At 34.6% G+C, this 24,508-nt stretch overlaps 1 protein-coding gene across 7 annotated transcripts in view; it reads left to right on the plus strand.

The window, feature by feature from the left end:
• The window catches only part of MAPK10 (mitogen-activated protein kinase 10), a 316,114-nt gene that overhangs the window by 252,465 nt on the left and 39,141 nt on the right, over window positions 1–24,508 (plus strand). For all 7 annotated transcript variants that reach the window (XM_025922450.2, XM_025922449.2, XM_086704660.1 and 4 more), the window contains 2 exons: window positions 6,740–6,922; window positions 11,244–11,368. In XM_025922450.2, coding sequence (XP_025778235.1) covers window positions 6,740–6,922; window positions 11,244–11,368 — 308 coding nt within the window. The remainder of the gene's footprint in view (window positions 1–6,739; window positions 6,923–11,243; window positions 11,369–24,508) is intronic.

Raw genomic sequence — 24,508 nt, forward strand, 5'->3', positions numbered from 1 at the left:
GTGATGAGAGTGGACATTCTTGTCTTGTTTCTGACCTTAGGGGAAAAGCTCTCACTTTTTCCCCATTGAGGATATATTAGCTGTGAGTCTTTCTTATATGGCCTTTATTATGTTGAGGTGTGTTCCCTCTAAATCTGTTTTGTTGAGGGTTTTTGTCATGAATGGATATTGTACTTTGTCAAATGCTTTTCTGTGCCTATTGATATGATCATATAGTTTTTATTCTTTCTCTTATTGATGTGATATATTTTGAGATCATTTTCTCACTCCTAAAGAACACCCTTTGAAAGTCCTTTAGTAAAAGTCTTTGATGATGAAACTTTTTTTTTTTTTTTTGAGTTTCCCTTACTTAAAAGATAGTTTTTTTGGATACAGAATTACAGATTAGTAAGTTGTTTTCTTTTGGCATTTTAAAGATACTCTTCTCCTGGCTTTTTGTTTCCAATATTGCTGGTGAATAATTAGCTGTCCATTTGATAGTCATATTTGAATATAGTCTGTCCTTTCTCTCTGCCTTCATTTAGGATTTTTTCCTTTGTCTTTGGTTATTTGCTGTTTCTCTACCATGTAATTAAGTATAAATTTATTTTCTTTCCTTTATTTTTTTCTTTTCTTTTCTTGGAATTTCTGTTTTCATTTTTTAAAATATTTTCAGTGTCCTATTCTTTACATTATCTCCATTATAAAACTCTGGTTGAACTTAAAGTAGACATTCACTTATTCAACAAATATTGCTAAATATGTGCTGGGCACTTTTTGTTTCCAGAGATATATCAGTAAACAAACTGACTGAAATCCTTGTTGTCATGAGATTTCTGATAAAAGGCACTGTATTGAAGGGATTATAAATAAGAATAAGAGGGTCAAAGTACTAGGATGGGGGCAGAGATAGTCTCCTTTTGTTTTTTAACTTTAAACATAAAATGTTTTGTCAAGTGTGCCTTAAATGGCATTGTTTTCTTGATCTCATATAAACCTGATTGTCCCTTCTTAATCTCCCTTTTGTTATATGTAGTGTTATACCCAGAAATGGATTTAATCAAAGGGTCTCAAATAAGAGACTACAGTTTTCCAAAACTCTCCTTAAAAGAATTTTATATTTCTGCTTAGTGTTAGGAGTTGTTTTATTGCCACCTTTGTCTGAAGACACCGGGGTAGCTCTGTCAGTTAAGGGTCCAACTTCAGCTCACTCAGATCATGATCACAATTCGTGAGTTCAAGCCCCACATCAGGCTCTGTGCTGACAGCTCAGAGCCTGGAGCCTGCTTTGGATTCTGTGTTTCCCTCTCTCTCTGCCTGTCCCCTACTCATGCTCACTCTCTGTCTTTCTCTCAACAATAAACATTAAAAAAATTTAAAGCCATTATATTTACCATTTTTAAAAGTTCTTTTTTCAGCTCTATTTTTCAGCTATCAAGTATAGAAGCCAAATTATCTCCAAGATCTCTTACCAGTTTCAAACTGTAGATAGTGTCAGATCCAGCCTTTATGAGGCCAGGATATCGTAGCTTGAGGAAGGTGTTTTGTAAAAACAATAATTTATTTATATTACAAATATCAAATTAGGTACAGAGTCTTATAAGGGATTTGTGCAAATGAGAGTCCCCAAAGATAAACCTTCAATAGCTTAATAAATATTCAACTGTTGTGACAAGATATTAATATAGATTGGATTTCTTTATATGTGAAATGTCTCTTCATTTTTTGCTTTGTGAGGGAAATACAGATTCCAGTAATAAATACACTTATAAGACAAAATGGACTATGCTGAAATCCATATACATCATGCTTCAGATATCAGCCTTTGGATGTTCTGTGTCCTATGGTATTCCATTCACGGCCTGCTGCCGGGGAACAAATAGCCTTTACTCAAATGGTTAGCTTTGAGGTTTTTAATGCATTTTGGCTCATAATATTTCTTCTTCCTGTGCCCATTTATAATGAAAACAAATGTTAGTTACTATTGTGCATTAAGTCACTTATTCATATTTCGTGTTACTAGAGTTGGAGGGGGACTTTTGAGAGAAAAAGAACATTTTCAAATAAAAAAAGCGTGAAAAGAATTTTAAGTAATAAAACAGCTCAAGACATAACCATGAAAATCTGGATCCAGAACTACGTCATATGTGTTTATATATATTTCTATTCTCGTCTTTAAAATTGTCCTAAGTAGTAAGAGTTCTTTCGAGGGCAAATTTTATCATAGAGAAATAGAGTAATTATTGAATTAAACAGCCTATATTTTGAATCTTATATTGAATAGCTTTTGTACTTTTTATGAGCAGCACCCCATGGGTGATAGCAACATATAATTTTCATCCTTCCTCAGATGATGATGGGCAGAACCTCTCTCCCTCTGCTGGGAGACTGTGTATACCACTTGCTGTAATTTCCTATTGTCTTTTCAAGACAGTGACATGAGGAAGAGGGATAAATGTCAGCATTTTTCTTTCACTGAAGTATTTCCAGGTGAATAACCCCTACATTTTCCATAGCAAATAGGTCTGGATTCATCTTTTGGTGAAATTGACCTTATTCTAATTTGTGCATTAAAGTGAAATATGTTAGTACTGTATTCTTAAGTCTGGACTTAGTAATTTGTAAGAGACTTTTAGTACATGCTACACTAGTATTTCTCAAAATATAGTCCAGGGGCCATCTGGATTGCAATTACTATTGATATTTTTAAATAGCATGCTAGACCTGTGGACTCAGAATCTTGTAGATCAACATGGAAAGGGAAGGGATCTATAAGTTCCCTATATTATAAAAATTCAAAGTTGGGAGCCACAGTTTTATATCATGACACCTAACAAATGGCATGTATGTCTCCACTTCCTTATTGCACATTCATTGCAGACATTACTGATTGATTGCAGTATTCTTTCCTATAGGGGTAATATAAAGCCACACAATTGTCAACACAGTGCCAAAGCTTGCAAGCTGGTTGGCTTGCAAGACAGAATAGCTTCTCCTGGAGCTTTTCTAAACAGACTGGTCTCTTGGGCAAAATTATCTTTAAAAATACAGTTACGAATTTGGAGACAAACACTAATATCCTTCAAATTTCAAAGAGATGTTAGAAATTTTTTTTTTCCACAAAATATTGACTATGAGGCAGAATAGACAGCAAGTCTAAATTCATGGAGGCGTCAACTCCGGAAACCATATTCATAATACCAGAAGGTAACCAAAGATGGGAAAAAACATAAAAAGAAGATACAGCTGTTTAAAAGGCATAGTAGAAATGAGGTCATTAAACAACTCTTTATGATTCCACTTAGTAGCTTCTGAAAGCTAAAATGTGCATAGAATAAATTATGTTCACAATTATGATCCAAAATACCCAGAGAAGGATAAGGCATTTTTTTGTACATTACGTTCAAGGCAGTTTGTGATAATGTTTTAGAAGCTTCCCAAACCAAGGAAGTTAAAGGAAAAGGAGACCTGAGATGTAAATTCTTAGCTAATTGATAAAATTTACTGGAATAATTTTCAATTTTGGGATTTCAGATACTTATCTTTACAATCCGTACTTACTTTGTTTTATTCATCCCTTATAGTATTATTGTCGAAGGCATTAGTAATAGTCACTATTTGCACATTATCTTGTTATTGTACTCTATAAAATCAAACTTTTGGTAATATGACTATTTTTCATATAGTGAATTTAGAATTAGATAAGGAAATTGTCAAATAGTTCCTCATAGATGACATTTTTTTCATTTGTATTAAATGACTTTGATAATTATGTTAAGCATGATAATTTCTAAAATAGTAGATCAAAAATATAAAATATGTGTATTTATTGCTTTTTTGATAACTGCACAGGCAGGAATCTATAAATATTCAGATCCTAACTCAGTGTAAAAATGATGACTTTTGAGTGTTGTAAAATAAATAAATCCTTTCACAAAAATAATTTTGGCCTTCTTTAAAAAATATTTATGATGTTTTTAACACATAATCATAAAAATCTAGTTACTATTTGATGTACTTTTAGAAATATGATCATTGTGGAAATCTGATAATTTTAAAATTCCTTTAAAATTTGTCACCTTGTTTTCTATTTAAAATATTAATAAAATTAATTATTTTATGTGTGAATATGTTGACCTGATAGACTAGGGATACCTTCTCAGATTTTTTTGAGCCTGTGACAAGCATACTATCAATTTTATGGTGAAATTAAAGCAATTTCTACCACATCAATTCCAAACTTGCTCCTTTTCTTACTTGAATTCTTGGAACAAGTACTGGACTTGGAGCCAGGAGATATGACTTCTAATCTTGGCTTTTATTTAGCTGATTATGATTATAAAGAAAAATCAGGTGGTTAACTCAGAGTAGTTGGACACAGTTGTTCATCTTGTGATCCTGTGAACATAGGGAAAGCAAGAACTTACTACTTAAATATAACTATTAGTGTTTATAAGAAGAACGAACTTGAAATGGAATGGTTAAAATAAAGGCACACACTTTTAAAGATGACTATACCACACATTTGCAGTTAGAATGTTCAACAGCACATTGTCAATAATATTCTTGTTTCCCTTCTTTTTGTAAACCATTACATCTAAGACCATAGCAAGTGTTTCATCTAGAAAGCAATCTAAGGTACGAAGCACACTGAATGCTTCCATAGACTTTAATTATGATTTGTAAAAAGAAATATTTTGACAGTTCTTATTTAATAGCTTCCAGAATATTTGACTATCCTTAACATATATTGTAAAAATACCATGGAATTTTATTGGGAATGCTACTTTACAAGCAATTAATTATTATTTACTCTAGCTAAATGTAACTACAATATAATAATGTGTTGGGAGTATTTTTCCAACTTTGTTAAATGAGTCATTTATGGAAAATCTGACTGCTTCTTTGCCCTTATTTTTATTTCACATCAAGTCTTCAGAATTCTAAGGAGGTGTGACCAATGATTAAATGATGGCTTTGTAGGCCCATGATAACCTAACTGTATTAAAGAGTAGACGTCTTTTAATAACTTACAGTGTAAACGTGGAGATTTATTTAATTTTAATTATTGGCGTTTTCTATTTAAATATGTCTAAGTAGTTATAGCTTACCGATGTCCATAGTACTAACATAAGTTTTTGTCTAAGAGTAACTTTTTACTCTAACCTTTTGTAATCTTTTAGTTCCTTTATTTCTAATGTGTCTGACTTACTACTATATTCTCATGCACATAGTAATTGAGATGAACTTTTATTGAAACATGTTCTTATTTAATTGCTCCTACTGTTTTATAAAGGAATATTCTTCGGTTTTTCCCAACCACATTTCATTTTTTTAATACTACGTAATCATTTATTTTATTTCAGTAATTGAGAGGATATGTAATAATTTAAATTTTATTCCTTAAGATTATATGAGAGATAGAAGGGGATTAGCAAATTAGCTTGTTATTATCTTTGTTTAATCTTTTATCTATTTTGCATTATGTATTTATTTTTGTTTAATGTAGTTAATTTTGTCTTTTGTTAGGAGTGCTGATCTTTTTCAGTCTAACTCTCCTGAAGAGTGAGGGGCAAAGTTTTTACAAATCTCAACAGAGTAATACTATAGTTAGATCCCTGACTTGTCACAAATTACATTTGCAGAAAATAATTAATTAACACTAAAGGACAGAGTTGTAGAAAAATAAACAATGTAAGAGAGAGCACTTCCTGTGTTATTGTATTTAAGAATAATTTCTAAGGCTTCTATCATTGATTGACACATGGCAAGGACATTTGTTTGAAATCAACTTCTTCCAGTTGGTTCTTCAGAGTTTTCATGGGTGGTTAAGGCTCTGACATATCAAAGCTCTGACATGTCTTAAGGCTCTGATATATCAAATATTAATGACAGATGAAAAAGAAAATCTCAGTCAGTGAGTGTGTCTGTCAAAGATCCTTAATTTGGGGAATATTAGTTTTCATAGAGGGAAAATATTTTCCTGTAAAATTCCCCATGCTTAATGTACTTTTGAAACACTTATACTTGGATGGAAATCTGTTAAGTTGAACATCCTATATTTATGCTCATATCTCACTGAAAGCAATATTCAGGAATGCAGGGCACTACTATCAGAAGTAACAAAAATAGGTATGAAACTGCAACTACTTTGATAAGTAGAATTTTTTTAACTCTTTGTTGAAGAATAATGAGTTCTTTTATGATAAAAAATTATACTGATCCCATATTTAATGCATTAGTAACATTAACAGATGATGAAATTTCCTCTTTTCTAGAGAAAAGAGGAAAAAAGTCTTAAAAGGATTTTAAAACAATGTAAATGCATCTTATAAAGTATTTATGTATTTCTCATTTTTAGGAAATAAGTTATTGAGGTATTTTCACGCCAAAAATATTTTTGTTGCGTTTTTCTCATTTAAATCACGTGGTTATATAGAAGTTTATCTCAATATAAGAAATTCTTCTGTTTTTTAAATACCTTTTAATCTTTACAACTCAAAGACTGTTTCATGATATCCTATTTTGTTAAGTAGTGCTAATTCCCCAAAAGTGTATATATGCCACAAGTGAATTTAAAATTCCAAGAGGGTTCATTGTCTGACAATTCTGGTTTGAGATTTTTGTCCTTTTTTGCTTATTAAAACTCCAGTTATGTTGATGATTACTCAGGAGTTTGAGAAGCAGTTAGTCTCCCAACTAGTGAAAGGCAAGACCTAGTAGGTCTGCTTCTTTTTGCCCTTAACTGTTCAATTCTCAGATATTGACCAGTGGAACAAGGTGATTGAGCAACTAGGAACGCCATGCCCAGAATTCATGAAGAAATTGCAACCCACAGTAAGAAACTATGTGGAGAATCGGCCCAAGTATGCAGGACTCACCTTCCCCAAGCTCTTTCCAGATTCCCTCTTCCCAGCGGACTCCGAGCACAATAAACTCAAAGGTATGCCCACCAGGGACAATTTCAGAACCACCGTGTGGGTGATGGTCTAAAGAAGCAAATGATACACCTCTCTTTAACTACCTCAATTTAAGGAATATTTATTTAAGCTTGTTTATTTTGAGAGAGTGCGTGCCTGCGCGTGAGAGAAAACAAGTGGGGGAGGGGCAGAGAGAGAGAGAGAGAGAGAGAGAGAGAGACAGAGTCTCAAGCAGGCTCTGTGTGGTCAGCATGGAGACTGACATAGGGCTGGTACTCATGAATGGTGAGATCATGACCTAAGCAGAAATGAAGAGTCTGTTGCTTAACCAACTGAGCCAGGTGCCCCATAAATTTAAAGAGTATTTTTAAAAGATCTTTTTAAAAAAAAAATTAAAAGAAAAAAAAATATTACTAAGGGCATGTGGCCAAGGATTTTAGAATTGTGTAGATATTCAGAGGGAAAGATAGTTATAAAGGATGTGACAGTGGTATGGGTTAATTATGTCATGAGGCTTATTTAAAATCTTAAAATTCTTTTGCAGTGTAACTCTAAAAGACCAAAGTGATATACAGTGAAATCATTGTTCTAATTCTTTTTATTACCTGGAGAACACTTTCAACACAAGTTTTTAGTTATAAAATCTTGGAGATGCAGGTGTTTGCATTCTTTTATTTATATTTTATGGAATATTTAACCACCATTTTTTCCATTTTAGAGTGACAAATGAGATTTTACCTATTCATTTTATATTCAATATAAATGCTTTCATTAATAAGTAATTCTTTCTACTACAATGTCTACAGTTATGAACTTCAATAGCAAATCTTAGTTTCTTCACCCACAAAACTTGAATAATGATGCCTTAGTCATAGGGTTAGAGATAAGGGATAAATTTGCCAATGTGTAAAATAGATTATAAATAATATTCTACTTCTTGTTTTAATTTAGAACGTTTTAGAGAACCTCAATTTTGAAACAAATTTTGTTTTTCCTGTCTGAGCTCAAATGCTGCCCCTGAATATCTGTGTGAACCTGGACAAGTTATCTAATCTATCTATACCTCCTTTAACAAATGAAGGTATCTACCTTAGGATCATTGGGAGGATTAACTGACTAAATATTTTGTCAAGCATTTAGCACAATGCCTGGCTCACAGTAAATATTCAATTGTCAGACATAAAAAAAATGTAATAATTATTTTTTAAAATGTAACTGTATTTATCAAAAAACAAAAAGAATGCCTGCTTTTGAAATTTTAACCCCAAATGTTGGGTGGGTAATTAATTAACTACAGACTTAACTTACAGACATAGTTTATAGCTAATACAGACTTGAATGAGACAGAGAAACTAAAATGTGATGCTACTATTTTCCAGAATCTTATCATCCCCAGACTTTCATCTCCTGGGTTTTAAGTGTGCAGCATTGCTCCTGTGCTTGTGACAGTCTTATTGCACAGTTGGGTTTCTTCCTTTAGTTGACTCTACAGTCTCTGAATGACAACAGACTAAATTCTTGCTAAATATGCTGCTTTTAAGATCAGCACCTGCCTATACACAGAATGAAGAAGAGCTAATACTCCAAATAGAGATTTGAAGAATTTATGTGTTTATGATGCTAATTGACCTGTCAGGCAAAAGTAATCCCTTTATATGAAGACATTTGTGTGTAAAAATGTGGAGATGATAAAAACCCTGATGAAATTATTTGAGATAATGACAGCACTTGTAGGAAAACAATTAAATAAAATGTTATGCTTCATAATATAATTCCAACTTTCTAGAGTTTATGTTTTGCCTTTTTTTTTTTTTTAATGTTTATGTATTCTTAACAGAGAGAAAGACAGAGCATGAACAGGGGAGGGGCAGAGAGAGAGAGAGAGGGAGCCACAGAATTTGAAGCAGGCTCCAGGCTCCGAGCTGTCAGCACAGAGCCCAACGCAGGGCTCTAACCCCCAAGCTGTGAGATCATGACCTGAGACAAAGTCGGACGCTCAACCAACTGGGCCACCCAGGCACCCCTATGTTTTGGCTTTTTAATTCAATCTCTATGATTATATTATTTTTTCTGAAGATACACTAGTTTATATATTTATAATTATTTAATGATAATTTTCATATAAAATTAATAAATTATAAAGAATTGTAAAAATAATCAGAAGGAAGAATTTACTATTGCTAAAAAAGAACATGAGATGTTTACTTGCAAATAAAAGAGTGAAAAATGAGGAATTGAAGCCTCTTCCTCCTCATTTTGTTCCCTACAAATAGTATTGATCATTGTTTCTTAGTGAGATGCTTTGGTATTCCTGTAGTTCATGCCCCTATTGATGAGGAGTCCATTCCCCCTTTCTAAAAGCAGAAACATGGATGGGTTTGATGGGAGAATCTGTAGGAGGTGGATGTGTGCGTCTCAATACAAAATCAGTTACAAATCAAAGGGATCTTTGAATCAATAAAATAAATAAATATAGCCCTGTTGGGCCATTGGGGGTCCATAGAACAAAAAGAATATTTTCATCATAAAATTTTCAAATCAGCTTGGAACTGTATTTTCTGTAAAATTTTATATGTTTTTAGAGATTGAAAACTGTCTTTTTACCATTGGTTGGTATTAAATAAATAACTTACTGATTATCACTTTATTTATCTATCTATCTATCTATTTATTTATGCATCTCTGGCACCTCCCACTGTACCTACAATAGAATAGATATTTAGTTTTTTTTTTTAAAGAATGTTTATTTATTTATTTATTTTGAGATAGAGAGCACACACGAGTGAGAGACCTCTGTACATGTGAGCAGGCAAGGGGCAGAGAGACAGGGAGAAAGAAAGAAAATCCTAAGCAGGCTCTATTTTGTTGGAGCAGAGCCCAATGTGTGGCTTGATCTCATGAATGGTGAAATCATGACCTGAGCCAAAATCAAGAGTCGATGCTTAACTGACTGAACCACCCAGGAGTCCCAACATTTAGTATTTTATAAACTAAACTGTATCATCTACATCAATTTGGTTACAGAGCCTACCCGATTCTTTCTTTCAAATCTGTCCCTTCCTTGGGGTGCGTGGTTGGCTCAGTCGATTAAGCAGTCGACTTCGGTTCATGTCATGATCTCACAGTTCTTGAGTTTGAGCCCCATAATCAATTCTGTGCTGACAGCTCAGGGCCTGGAGCCTGCTTCAGATTCTATGTTTCTCTCTCTGCCTCTCCCCCACTCACACTGTCTCTCTTTCACAACAATAAATAAACATTAAAAATAATTTTTTTAATTAAAAAAAAAATCTGTCCTCTCCTCTATTCTTGGAGCTTCTGTTCCTGTTAGAGCCCTCATCACCTCTCCCATCCTCAAAAAAGCCACCCCTGACCTTCTTGCCCCCACCAGAACTGCTTTATGCTGTTTTCCATCTCAGAAAAACTTTTAAAATGAGCACCTACATCCACTTTATCTGCTTCTTTTTTTAAAAACTTCCTTCTTTTGCATTTGTTTTTAATTATGTGAGCAATATATGTATATATTCTTCCCTCCTCAGAGGTAACTACTATTTTCAGTTTGTGATTATTTTTGCAGACATTTTCTACGCATTTATATGTATTAATAGGGAGAGAGGGAAATATTTGTTGTTTTATTGTGAAGGGGCAGATTTGCGGAAATGGCATCATGATTTATGGATCATTCTGCAACTTCATTTTGTTACTTAGCACGTCCACGTGGGTACATTCTCTTAAACTGCCTCATTCTCTTAAACTGCCAGCTACAATTCCATGGTACCTTTGTACCGTAGCTCAGTTTTTTATTCTATAGATGGAAATTTAGACTGTTTAAAAAAATTTTTCTTTCATAACCAGTGCTGCAGTGAACATCCTTTCTGTAGCTTTTTAAGGAACTTGTACAATTGTTTCCCTAGGCTGTAATACTCTGGTTTCTCTTCAGATCAAATAAATCTTTCACCTTTTTTCTTTTTCTTTTTTAATGAACATGTACAATTGTTTCTCTAGGCTGTATACCTAAAAGTGGAACTGCTAGATCATAAGGTATTCACATTTAAAATTTTAATGGATGGTCCAAATTTGCACTAAAAATATGTATCAATTTACATTCCCACCAACATGAACCAAATTACCTGGTGTTAGTAGGTACAATGCCATCTTTAATTTTTTCAAATCTGATGCATAAAAAATATTTCATTGTGTCATTTTGCATTTCCCTAATCACTTGGTGAATTTGCCTGGTGTTTGGAAAGGAGGTGCTAGTTTATTTTCTTCATTTCCTCTCCCTCCCATAAATTTTCCTGCCAAAATCGAAATGTTACTAATTGTTTCTCTCACTCATCGTTTCAGCCAGCCAAGCCAGGGACTTATTGTCAAAGATGCTAGTGATTGATCCAGCAAAAAGGATATCCGTGGATGACGCCTTACAACACCCTTACATCAATGTCTGGTACGACCCTGCCGAAGTGGAGGCGGTAAGGCATAGACTGACTTACTTTCCTTCCATAAACACACCAGAGAAACTGGGTGTTCAGTGGTGAAAATGGAAAGAATTAGAACCCAAGAGTGCACACAAAGCACCTTCATAAAATTCCTGTCACAAAGTTATTACCTTCCCCTCTAGAAGTTCTCTTCTACCTATATTTTATATGCTTTTCTTTTTCCAGGATTTTCTGTGAGAGATAATGACTTAGTCCAAAAAGCCCCAGCTGTCCATGAAACGCATCCATTTGTTTTTGTTACATTGTTAACACCTCCAGGGCCCCCTTTTTAATGTTGAATTATCAGCCTGTCCTGATACAAACTAAGTAGCAGAAATCATTACAGAGAGTATGTGGCGTTGCCTCTCTTTCCTTGATAAGATGCCTGCCATTAGTCAAGAGTGGCACTACAAACATTTCACAGGTAGAGCTTTTCCCGGGCCATTGGTGACTTAGTGAAACCTTACATGGATTAGATAAGAAAAATTAGGTAGTCCAATGCAGAATATTTCAGGTTGACTCTAAATCGACCACCAGAGTAAGTTATACATATGTGTTATAAATCTGGACATAGTTTAAGAATCTTCTCAGAAGCATAACTTTTTTTTTTTTTTTTTTTTTTTTCCTATTTTCAACTATTTTCAGTATCTTCTCTTCTCTCCAAATTGTTTCTTATGTCTTAGCCTTTCTCCTTTTCTGTATGGAGCCAAGGCAAAGGGTTATTGTTGTTGCCCATGTGTGTTGTATAGGCTTCTTGATGGGAATGTCCTTTTGTCCCTCTTTTAAGTGTTACTGTCAGCAATGTTATCTTCTCCCAAAAGCATCAAACTCTCCTCAAATTCTTAGAATACCCCTGCTAAATGTTAACCTCATTTTACATAATGACTTCAAATTACTTTGTTTGAATTGGTTTTTAATATTCTTTGAAATACTCTTTTTGTTTCTTTTCTCGTGTCTTTCTCTCTCAGTCTTCTTGCTTAAGGATAGTTTTGCTTTGTTTAAGCTTCCTTTTGTTTCATTGTGCGCCTGCCCATGTCGAGATGCTAGATTCAAACTGACATAATTCTTATCCCTTCATCCTTCACTGGAGAAGTGAGGTCCAACAGATGGGAGTGAGGATTAGGTAGAATTAAATATTACAGACATACTATTAAAAAAAAAACTACTTTTCATAGTAACCCAATCCTTAAGCATTCAAAAATTTTGGAGAAAACACTTCAGTGGTAAATTAGTCTCTCAAGTGTGGAAATGGTGTTAACAATCCTTGATGACATTTTCTTAAGATCTGCTCTCTTTAAGCAGTTTTACAATGATGTTGAAATTTCAATTTGCTTAGAATTAATTTTTAGTCACTTGATTTGATTCTTGCAAAATAAAATAATCATATTTTTATAGGTAAAAAATGGAATCACTTTTAGTCTCTCACTTTCGGGAAATACTTTCAAAGAAGTTCTTGGGGGTAGAATGAGGCCATGAAATAAGACAAAGTACGATTTATAGGTATGTGAAAAGTAAGCATAGAATTTTTCTTTGATGATTTACAAAAAAATACTCTAGGTTATGTTGATAAAAATTTTAGACAAACATAAATTATTTGAAATAATAAATAAATAAATAAATAAATTCCTCATTTATTTTGATCATTCAAATCAGGTGCCATATTTATTTTTCTCTCCATCTAATATAATGTGTGTAATCTGTTTTTAATGAATTGTGGCCCAGAGTTTAATTGGAGTCATAAAGTCTGCATTTGTAATTCACTTGTAATTATGTTGCCTATAAAAGGGACAGTTGTTTAGAGTCTATAACAACATATTAATTAATAGCATCAGTGAGTTTTTAAATGTATTTTAACTTTTAATGAAGAATTTCTTTGACGGATAAAAAGATAAAACTTAGGACACTAAAATGGCTAGAACATTTTTCTCACTCATTTCAATATTGTCATCCTGGGTAATGGATAGTAACAACACAAGACATGAATTTTAGGGGAAGGATTTGATAGAGCCTGAAGGTTTAGGAAAAAGGATCAGTTAATGCACAGAAGAACAAGCAAATATTTAACATCTAGATTGGGATCATTGGTTATAGAGGGTAAATATGTTTTATATCTAGACATGTTGCAGTGAATAGGTTAGAATCCTGACCATAGGGCAAGGATAATTATTACTCTATTGGGGCACCTGGGTGGCTCAGTAGGTTGAGTGTCTGACTTCAGCTCAGGTGATGATCTCAAAGTTTGTGAGTTTGAGCCCCACATCAGGCTCTGTGCTAACAGCTCAGAGCCTGGAGCCTGCTTTGGATTCTGTGTCTCCCTCTCTCTCTGCACCCCCGCCGCCCCACTCATGCTCTGTCTCTGTCTCTCAAAAAAATAAACATTAACAATAATTAATTTATTACTCTATAAAATGTATTATAGAAGTCACAACCATGAAGATCAGCCAACTAGGAAGAGACAGATCTTACAGATGCTAGAAGCAGTAGTCAACTATACTTTCTGCAATATGGTTAGAATTAATGCCTTTATTATTGCATGTTAACATACATTTAAAGTAAAACGACCTTCCTTTATGGATGCATGGCAAAGCTATTACGGAGTGATATATTTTCTGCCAAGACTGACAAGACTGTTTTACAGAGTAAACTCTGGTGAGTTCTATATTCCAAACAAGGGGTAGTATCAAATAATTAGAATTTCTATGATTAGAAGTTATCTAGGATCTCCAGGTTCAAGCAGCTTTCAAGTAACTCACGTGATGTTATAGAGGGAAGGAAATACAAAGACAAGAGGAAGTAAAAATATGTTTCATTGAAAGAAAATAGAGGCAAGTGGAGAGGGATAAAGGAGAAACTGCAAGAGAATGTGATGTCTTCAGGAAAAGTAGAAAGGAGAGGAGAGAAATGCTACGTGTACTTATCTATTAATCCTACTATACCTATCTTATCACGTTTCCCAAAGTGCCAAAGTACTAAAATGAAAAGAGAAGAGCTTATGAATGTTGTCATAACTCTAAGAGAGAAAATTATTCATGCAACCATGAAGTTGAAAATTTAAAAATTGAATGTCAAGGTGATCTGTGTAATAGTGCACACAGAGTTTTGAAGTTACAACTGCTCAAATTATTAGCAAGTTATTATTCAAATACTGTTCAGAACAATAAGAGAATGTGCCCCAAACAGAGTGGAAAAGCCACATTTCATGTCAGTGCTTTTTCATGAAACAGCTGAAAGGCATTCGAACTCTGTTTCAGCATTCATCAAGAGGGCAAAAACATACACAAGTGCAATTTATTCAGTTGTAGGCATCGTCCACAGGTAGGAAAGATGGGACAAGTTTAAATTTCTGCTCTCCCACTTACTAGCTGGCCTTGGTAAAGTTTCTTAACCTTTCTGCAACTCAGTTTTCTTAACTAAAAAGAGAGAACATTCATAATGCATAGGGTTCCTCTGATAATTTAAAGAGTTAATGTACATAAAGTGCTTAGTACAGTACTGCAGCCAGTGAGGATCATATAAATAATAATAATTATTATTATTACTATTATGACTTTTACATGCAAACCTCAACTACCTTTGAGATTTGGGAAGATACATATATTTAGTAAAAAAAGACCATTTGGTCAAGGAATTGCAGAAATATTCTACAACATTTAAAACATTAATCCCTGGAAATTATATAGCTCCTACAAAATTTTAAAAATTTGGTCCTTTTTTTTGTTGTTGTTGTTGATATATGCTCACTTCTACCTTGTAAAGTATAAGAATTTGGTGCCATTTATTCAATCCAAAATAAAGGCATCTTATATTCGTAAATCCTCATTGTAACTGTCTTTATGAAACTAAAGGATATTCAGGGCTTTTTCCCCAAAGAGTCACTTTAAATATCTCCTCTGTGCTCTGTTAGAGGGAAATACAGAAACAGTGAAGATCATTGCCTTGTTTCTACCAGATTCTTGAGTTTAAGGTTTCTGTCAGAGAAGAGGGTGGCTTTCACTTTGCAACCTCTAGGAGTAGGGGTATAGACATATTTTAGGGGCATTAGCATGAACTGCAAGCTAAGGAAGAGTTGATTAACCACGTTTTGGGGCATATAAAAAGGGAATTTAAGAAGAATATGGGATGTGACCTTTTTGGTAAGCACGGTGTTATTTTTCTCAGAAACTCTAGAGCACTCCGAGAAAGGCTTCTATGGTTGTTCTGCATTGTTAGGGGTGGGGAGGGAGAATGGAACAGGAGAGGGAGGAGAGGAAGAGGTGAGGTGTTCAGCTACCCAACCAAAGGCATCAAAACTCAAAGTAATCCTCAAAAGATAGCAAATAAGAATGTAGGGAGTCAGAGAAGGACATTTTTTTTTATTTGTCAATTCATGACCAAAAGGAAGGATCAGAACCTGACACTAGAACCATCATCTAAGGTGGGACAGGTACTGGGGACCGGGCTCATGGCCCACAGTGATCAGCCAAATACACTGTTACGTTGAAGGCTTTGTCTCAGAGAGTCCCTGATACAGTCCTAAATAGTCAAAACATTATTCTGGGAATCTAGACAGAGAGGCAAGCTGAACCAGTCAGCCAGCTTGTATCTAGGAATTCTTCTGTCTAGTGGGCAAGCTCTGGGTACTTGAGAGGCCAGCAAAGTGGTGGCAGGCAACACAAGACCTTCTGTATGGTAGCCGAGTCAAAGTAACAGGAGGGAATGCTAGAACAGAGGTGTGGAATGTGGAGCTAGGGCTGAGGAGGAGACTTAGGAGAGAGGTTGGAAATGTTTTAATTGAGAGTATAAATACACATGCCATCCTTATAGAGACCAAAGTAAATGTGTGACTAACCCAACCGGTTTGGGTAGAATGTGATTAGGGAAGCAAGGCAGTGCTGAGCTGATTCATTATTTCTTACCTAATTCAAGATTAATTTGGGAATTGGGACAGGCTGGGTGGGAATTTAATCTACCTATACAGATCCTGAGTTACATCCTGGTCTTCAGATTCCCAGTGAGAGTATAACCCCAGAAACTGAGTAACACTTACATGTATTAGCACTGAAGTTCAATTAAAATAAACCACTTAGAAAATGTAAGCCCAGCATAGTCAGTAATGTTACACATTACTGTTTGTAACATAAGGTAATTAATAGAGTCTTAAATGTTTTATTGATATTATTATTTACTATTTCATTCTTTTAAGGACTATGTTCTTTTTTGCCGAAAGTAAAAGGATTTATAGGAACAAGCTAACCTGACTGTATTAAGCTCTTTTATTGCAAAGCCATCATAGATTTCATGCTCTTTGAGGAGAGTTACTATCTAACATTGTTTTAACCATCTCCTTGTGTACCATTGTATCTTATCAGTCATTACCAAAGAGAGCATATGAAAAGGATCACCAACCATACAGGAAATATGCATTATTTTCCATTTTCTTGTGACATAGATATATAAATTTTCTTTTCTTTATTTTTGAGTTCCATTCCCTTTTTTAAAAATTGAAGTATAGTTGACACACAGTGTTACATTAATTTCCGTTGTACAACATAGCGACTCAATGAGTCTATATGCTGTGCTCTGCTCATCACAAGTGCAGCTACCACCTGTCACCATACAACACTATTACGATACCATTGATTATATTCCCTGTGCTGTACTTTCAACATTATGACCTTCATCATTATGATAACTGGAGGCCTGTATCTCCCACTCTTCTTCATTCATTTTGCCCATCTTCCCACCCCCTTCCCTCTGGCAACCATCAGTTTGTTCCTTGTATTTATGAGTCCGCTTCTGCTTTTTGTTTATTTGTTTATTCATTTGTTTTGTTTTTTAGATTCCACGTATAAGTGAAATCATATGACACTTCTCTTTTTGTGTCTGACTTATTTCACTTCGCATGATAACCCCTAGGTCCATCCATGCTGTCTCAAATGGCACTATCTCATTCTTTTCTTATGGTTGTGTAATATTCCAGTGTGTGTGTGTGTGTGTGTGTGTGTGTGTGTGTGTGTGCATACACACCCACCACATCTTTCTTATCCATTTTTCTATTGGTGGGTACTTGGGTTGCTTCCGTATCTTGGCTATATTGCAATAAACATAAGGGTTTATATATCTTTTGGAATTAGTGTTTTCAGTTTCTTTGGGCAAATGCCCAGTAGTGGAATTACTGGATCACATAGTATTTCTATTTTTAATTTTGGGGGGAACCTTTTCTGTTCTGTTCTGTTCTGTTTCTGTTCTGTTCTGTTCTGTTCCACTGTTTTCTACAGTGGCTGCACCAATTTACATTCCTACCAACAGTGCACAAGGGTTTCTGTTTCTCCATGTCCTTGCCGAGCCTCATTATTTCTTTTTGATTCTAACCATTCTGACAGGTGTGAGGTGATATCTCATTGTGGTTTTGATTTGCATTTCCCTGATAATTAGTGATTTTGAGCCTCTTTTCATGTGTCTATTGGCCTATATGTCTTCTTTAGAAAAATATCTATTCATGTCCTTTGCCCATTTTTTAATTGGATTATTTGTTTTGTTTTTGTTTTTGATGTTGAAATTGGTTGAGTTGTATAAGTTCTGTATATATTTTGGATATTAACCCCTTATCAGATATATCATTTGCAAATAGATATATGAATGTTAATGTTGCATATGCCTAGAAATATTTGCAAGGTAAATCTTTTTTGTTGTTGTTGTTCAAGGTAAAGCTTAAATGAGAGCTTAGAGATCATTGTAGAGTGGCTGTTCAGCAAATATCAACATTTAGAGTATCAGCTCTCTAATTATGAGCAGCTGCAGGAACACAGGACCAGAAACCATGATGAGAAAAGCAGAATAGGACTAAGCATGGGATCAGAAAGCTTTGAAAAGAGAATCAGAAGCCTATGGTCAAAGTAGTGTAGGTTCCAGAACTTGGTCTAAGCAATTCAGAGTGAGAGCTGATGCCAATATGTGGACAAATCAGATCGGGCAGGGAGATAATAGTTCAGGAGAGACATGTAGTCTAAGGTCAGAGTTCTGAGCAGATGCCACATTAAAGGGCATTTAAACAGTGGCAAAACTAAGAGTGTTTTCTGATTGGAATGCAAGTCTCAAGAGCAGGTACTCTTGGAACAGCCCAGAGATTAGCAGAGGAAGCTACTACCAACCCTAAAAAGAGGAATTGGTTTCCTGGGGCCTAAGCCTATCTAGTGGGAGTGGGAGTTACAGAGATAGAAGAGATACAGCTGCTTCTGGAAAGAGGAAGTAAGAGAAATACTCTGGTTTTTCTCCACTCTCCCCATTTCCTAGCAGTGTTTCCCTTCTTGTTAGCAGTTCTAAGCCAGCTGATAGATGAGCCTGGGAAATGTAGCCTTCAGGGGCCAGCCTCTGAGACACAGAGAAGAAAAAAGAAGGGTGAGGACTGTATCTATGGGCAAATAGGCTGAGGGCTGGTACTCATCTATCCATTCTTTCTTCATTCGTAGCTCTAAAATTCTAAGTAAAACTGAAGTAAAATGGACTTAATCTGGAAAGCAGAAAACTTTGGAGATTGGAGGGGTGTTCAGGGGCCTTACTGTAAAATTGAAGCAAACATTACCCCCAATAAACCCTAATAATTATTTCATTTTCTTAAGTATCTTGTGATTTCTTTCTAAAGAATCGCGAGGACTATGCCAACTTGAGAGTCTTGGCATAAGAGTATTTCCCATTGGGTTTTTAATTGAGTATGTATACTTTCTTCCTTCTATCTGCTGGTGTCACTTTTTCAGTTGTTTGTTATGTAGTTGATGAGGAGGCTAAAGCTTGTGAAGCCAAGCATTTGCTTGGGGGGAATGAGAGATTCAACCATCTGTTTTCTAAGGTTGCTTACATTTCTTTCTCACCCACCTCTTTGTTATATCTTCCTTCTTAGTCTTTCCTTCTCTTCTTAGCCTTTTTCGCATTTTTATTCAGCTCCTATGAAACTGTTTGCATAGATTTGATTATTTAACAGTTTAATATTTATTAATTCATCCATAAATTTTATTGAACCCAAACTGTATATCCCACTGTCCTCGGTGCTGGTGATTAAGCAGTGAAATAAAAAACAAAAACATTGATTTGATGTTGGTGGGCTTTTATTAAATTAACAGCTAATGGAAATTTTTATTGATTGGAATCTTATAACTCATCATCTCTGGACATAAATTCTTCCAAATATGGGTTATTTTATTACACTATTTAACTTGTTTAGTGTGTAATTTTCTGAATGTAAGAAGAATCTGTAATAACTTGTCCCTGTCAATATTAACCAGTTATAACTAAGTTGCAGTGACTATCTTCTAATCTTTAACTAGATGTGCATCAATTGCTTTGAATTATAATTAAAAAATTGTGATCAAAGATCTCTAGCTATGATTTAAAAAACAATATTATTTGGCTTGGAATATCAATCAATGTCCTGACCAGGTTTTAGTAACTGAAATGCATAGATTATTATTGAATAATCAAAGAATTCTGAAGTTGGTATACTAAGTAATGGAAAGATTGCATTTATAATTTAAAAATTCATCTATAGGGGCGCCTGGGTGGCGCAGTCGGTTAAGCGTCCGACTTCAGCCAGGTCACGATCTCGCGGTCCGTGAGTTCGAGCCCCGTGTCAGGCTCTGGGCTGATGGCTTGGAGCCTGGAGCCTGTTTCCGATTCTGTGTCTCCCTCTCTTTCTGCCCCTCCCCCGTTCATGCTCTGTCTCTCTCTGTCCCAAAAATAAATAAATGTTTAAAAAAAAATTTTAAAAATTCATCTATAAATATATTTACTTTCTGGAGCCTTCAAACAAAATTCAAATGGTTGAGGATGATGGTGGGAATTATTCTCATTCTCTACTTCTTATTCTCTTGAACATATTTTTATAGTAAAAACTAATATCATTTGTTTATGAATTTTATGTGTTAACTTCTGTTAAACCTACTTCGTGAATGACTTATTGTTTGTATTATCTTTGTCTTCATTAACTATGGCTTAGCCAATTGTCTTCTTCTAAATTCCCTTTAGTTTATAAGTTCCTAAAACAAAAAGAGTAAGCTTATAAATATATTGAATTATAAATGCATTAAATGCATTCTGCTAGCCTCAGAGTATATATCAATTTGGGAATAAGAAAAAATATGGGCTACCATGAATATGAATTTGATGCATCTAATGTTCAGTTAATCAGTAGTTGTCCATGTTTCGGCAATAAACCACTAAATGAATGTGTATGTGATTGCTTTAAATATTTTAGAATCTCTTTGTTAAATCAGTCAAGTTTAACACTGTTGTGCGAAACACGAAGTATCCAGAAGAGATGATTTAAATGAACTCTAAAGGAAAACAGTTTTCTGCATAGGCTGTATCTCTCCCAGTGAGAGGAAAGGGCATTAACATCTTTGTAATTGACATTTCCCTGTGGTAAATCATATCAGAAGGTTAGGGCATGTCCTTAAGACAGCTTCTGAAGAAGTAATCAATCTGAAATTCAGAGACTACCGGTTTCGTTTCCTGATTTCCCCCAGGGGGAATAGACACAAGCTTAAACAGTTTATAGAGGTTATTTTTGTTGGCCTTTAGAGAACCCGAGAAGGAAGGCAGTTTGGACACAAAGTGTATTATAAAACACTTAGTAGTAACTCTCAAAATATAGAAAAGACCTTTTAAATATTTATTTTTTTTTAATTTTTTTTTTCAACGTTTATTTATTTTTGGGACAGAGAGAGACAGAGCATGAATGGGGGAGGGGCAGAGAGAGAGGGAGACACAGAATCGGAAACAGGCTCCAGGCTCTGAGCCATCAGCCCAGAGCCTGACGCGGGGCTCGAACTCACGGACCGCGAGATCGTGACCTGGCTGAAGTTGGACGCTTAACCGACTGCGCCACCCAGGCGCCCCAGAAAAGACCTTTTAAATATTTAAATAAGCATAACCAGCAACATTTGAGTTATTTAAGAATTTTTATGTAACAATCTAAAAATTTTTATTGAGGATGAAAAATTATATTTCACCAAAATAATAAGAAAACTAGTTTCTCTTAAACATTTAAAATTCATTGATTGCCTCCATTGCTTTTCATTAAAGGAAAAAAGACAAATGATGTTATGTCTCTGAGTATGACCGAACATTTTATTAGTGATCTTATTACTAGTTTGCTCCTTGACGCTATATAGGAGGTACACCTACTTGTAGTAAGAAATAAAAAAAAGAAATCCCCTTTACATATTTTTTAGATTCTTGCAATCATGTTCTTTCTCCTTGAAATTAAATTTGAAAACTTGTATAATTTTTTCTTTCACACTTAGAACTAGACATACCTGTATATAATAAAGCACACAAATTGAGTTTTCTCAGGGAACTCCTATATAGAAATTTTATAAACAGAATCACTCTCAAAAAGATTTCTCATGCTGTTTCTAGCAATTTAAAAAGATCACACAAAAATTGTATGTAATACTTCTAAATATTTTCACAAGTAGAATAATCTACCTCATTTAAGAGCAAGGAAAAGAATCATTTAAAAAGTACCTGAAATATTTAATGTTAGGAATTTCATTTCCATAGTATGATATGGCATTCACTATGTATTTTTAAATTTGACAATCAGTCTAAATATTTCCCAAGTACCCATCTTTAGTCTGGTCTATACAGTAATCTGTGTGCAACTCACAGACTAAATGTTCCTATGAATTCTTTTAAATATGATTTGTTCTACTCACACAGAGTTAATAAACTGGCTGAATCCCTCTGTCAGCTGTTCTCTCCATCTGTCCTGACACAAGGAGTACCTCTTTGAGTCTTATGATTTCGTGTTATTACAGCACACTGCATGCTGTGAAAAAGCTAGTGCAACACCTTGGCAGGCTTAATTTGAGAAATAGCTTGGTGCCGTCTATCTGTCATGGAAGACCCTTTCAGTGGGGAGGTGAACTCTAAGTAGGTTTGTTATACTCAGAGTATATGAATTTAGAAATAAGTAGGAAGAAACATGAGCTACAATGGATGTGAATTTGACGCATTCTAATTATGTGTTTAATTATAGAAAAAGCAATTCATATTTTGTGATTCTCATTTGCTTGGTGAAAGTTACATCAATGTCTCTAATTTCTAATATCTGCCATTTGTGGAATTCTAAATTTCCATCTGTTCATGCTGATGTATTCTTTCAGCGGCAAAATGTGAGCAATTTACTAATTGCCTTCTAGAGAAAATATAACTTGCAGTAGATTTCATGTGCCCAGTGGCTCAGCTGTTAAAGTGAGGATATCTTTTGAATCACACTGGAATTGTTTTGATGCCATGTATCATGTTGGTGAGAGCTTGTCAAAATGTTTGTTGTACATAGATTTAGCCACCTGCTTTAAGTGGCCCCTCTCCCTACATGACTTACAAGAAAAAATATGTACTTCACTCAAACACTAATTCATTTGTCTCTAATTTTAGCAAATTGTTCTACTGAAGAAAAACATTCTTCTTGATTTCAAATCATTGGGATATTTGGAACCCACTATATAAGATTCTTGAATGTCAGAGCTGGAGTTGCTGAATAGTTCATTCTCAGGAGATACCTGTTTTGCTGACTGGTGGAGTCTGTGCTCAAGTTTTTCTTTTTCATGTATTACATTGAGCCCTTTAGCCAGTGAATATTGTTAATCTCTTGAGTAGACCACTGAAGGAGAATTCTTTTCAAAAGGTGGAGAAGGAGCAGAAAGTACTTTTCTAGAACATTCCACATCCGGTGCTCTTTGAAAGGCTGAGTTTTATGTCTGTTATGTTCTTCCAAATCTATACAATTTTTTCTTCTCTCCTAGTTGACCTCCTAGGTATTGTGAGATCCACCTACTTAACACAAGAAAGTTGACATTTGTGAGAGTGTATTTTATTTTCTTAATATTTTTGTCCTGGAAAGAAGAAATTATTCAATTATAGCATCTGTCTAGGATGCCACAAAGTAGTGTAATTCATAAACTGTGGAAGAAAAAAAAAACACAAATAATTTTGTCCCCTTTTAGAGCTGCTTCTTCAAAGATAAGCAAAGAAGTCAGTGTTGGAACTTATAAGGTATTCTATCAGTGAAAACTTACAAAATTTCATAATAAGAACAAGAATACAAAGAGGAGGAAAGAATAGGAAGCAGGTCAGAAGAGAGAATCTCTGTTCAACAGCTTCGCCCTGTATAGGTCATAAAAATGGCTGATCGCTAGGAAACACAACCTGTTTGGTAATTTGCATTCCTGCCTTGTTTGCCTCCCTGCAGTGTTGCTAAAATAATCAAACTAGACTGTTTCTTCCCCACAATTTTTTTTTGCCTTTCATAAAAGAATCTCTTCTAAACTACTGTGTGTATGTAAGTTCAAGTGCAGCTCTAAGGCACTTGTACTCATCCTCCTATCATTATGAGTGTTTTCAATATACAACCTTTATTGATAAAGAAACTGCAGAGGTGGTGATGTTTTCTACAAGGTCCACGTGTTAATTATTATGTAGAAACCTTGTAATTTCAAGGTCACCTAGTTCTATTCCTAGCAATAATGCTTATTTGGTGGCTAGCCTTGTTTATGTCTCTAAATCTACTCTGGTTTTCTACTTAAAATGTTTTCTTTTCTCTGTCTGTACCAAACTCAATGAGGTTTAATTACATGATAGACTTTTTAATAGGATATTCTCCTTTAAAAAAATCCCCAAATATACATATGCCCATCCTGCACAATTCAACGTAACACATGCTTACTGCATTCCCATTACTGTGGTGAGCACTGTACAGAAGGTAAAATGCACAAGTGAGGGAAACATTTCCCTGCCCTTAGGAGCTCATGATCCAGCACTAAGCTTTCTTATCCTAGGATTTATTTAACCCTAGAGGTTCCTTGGATAGGTTTTTGAGGGCTTGTGAAAAAATTCTTGAAATTATATGCCTGTAGTTGTATGTGTATATCTTCCTAGAGATTGCCTATGGTAGTTCATAAGCATTATGACATTTTTGGAAATATTATGTCCCAATTTAACTTTTAATATTTTAAGAAGCACTAGTCTACCACAGAAAGTTTTGGATGAGGGGGCTACAAACTATGGATAATTTGCTGTTGGAGTTGGCTATCAATTACAGGTATAACCAAAAGAGTTAATGCATTGCTTTAGAAAATCTTTGATTTAGCTTCTTTC

The sequence above is a fragment of the Puma concolor genome, chromosome B1 (genome assembly GCF_028749965.1).
Source record: "Puma concolor isolate L17-30 chromosome B1, mPumCon1.1.hap2, whole genome shotgun sequence".
In the NCBI taxonomy this organism is placed as follows: domain Eukaryota; kingdom Metazoa; phylum Chordata; class Mammalia; order Carnivora; family Felidae; genus Puma; species Puma concolor.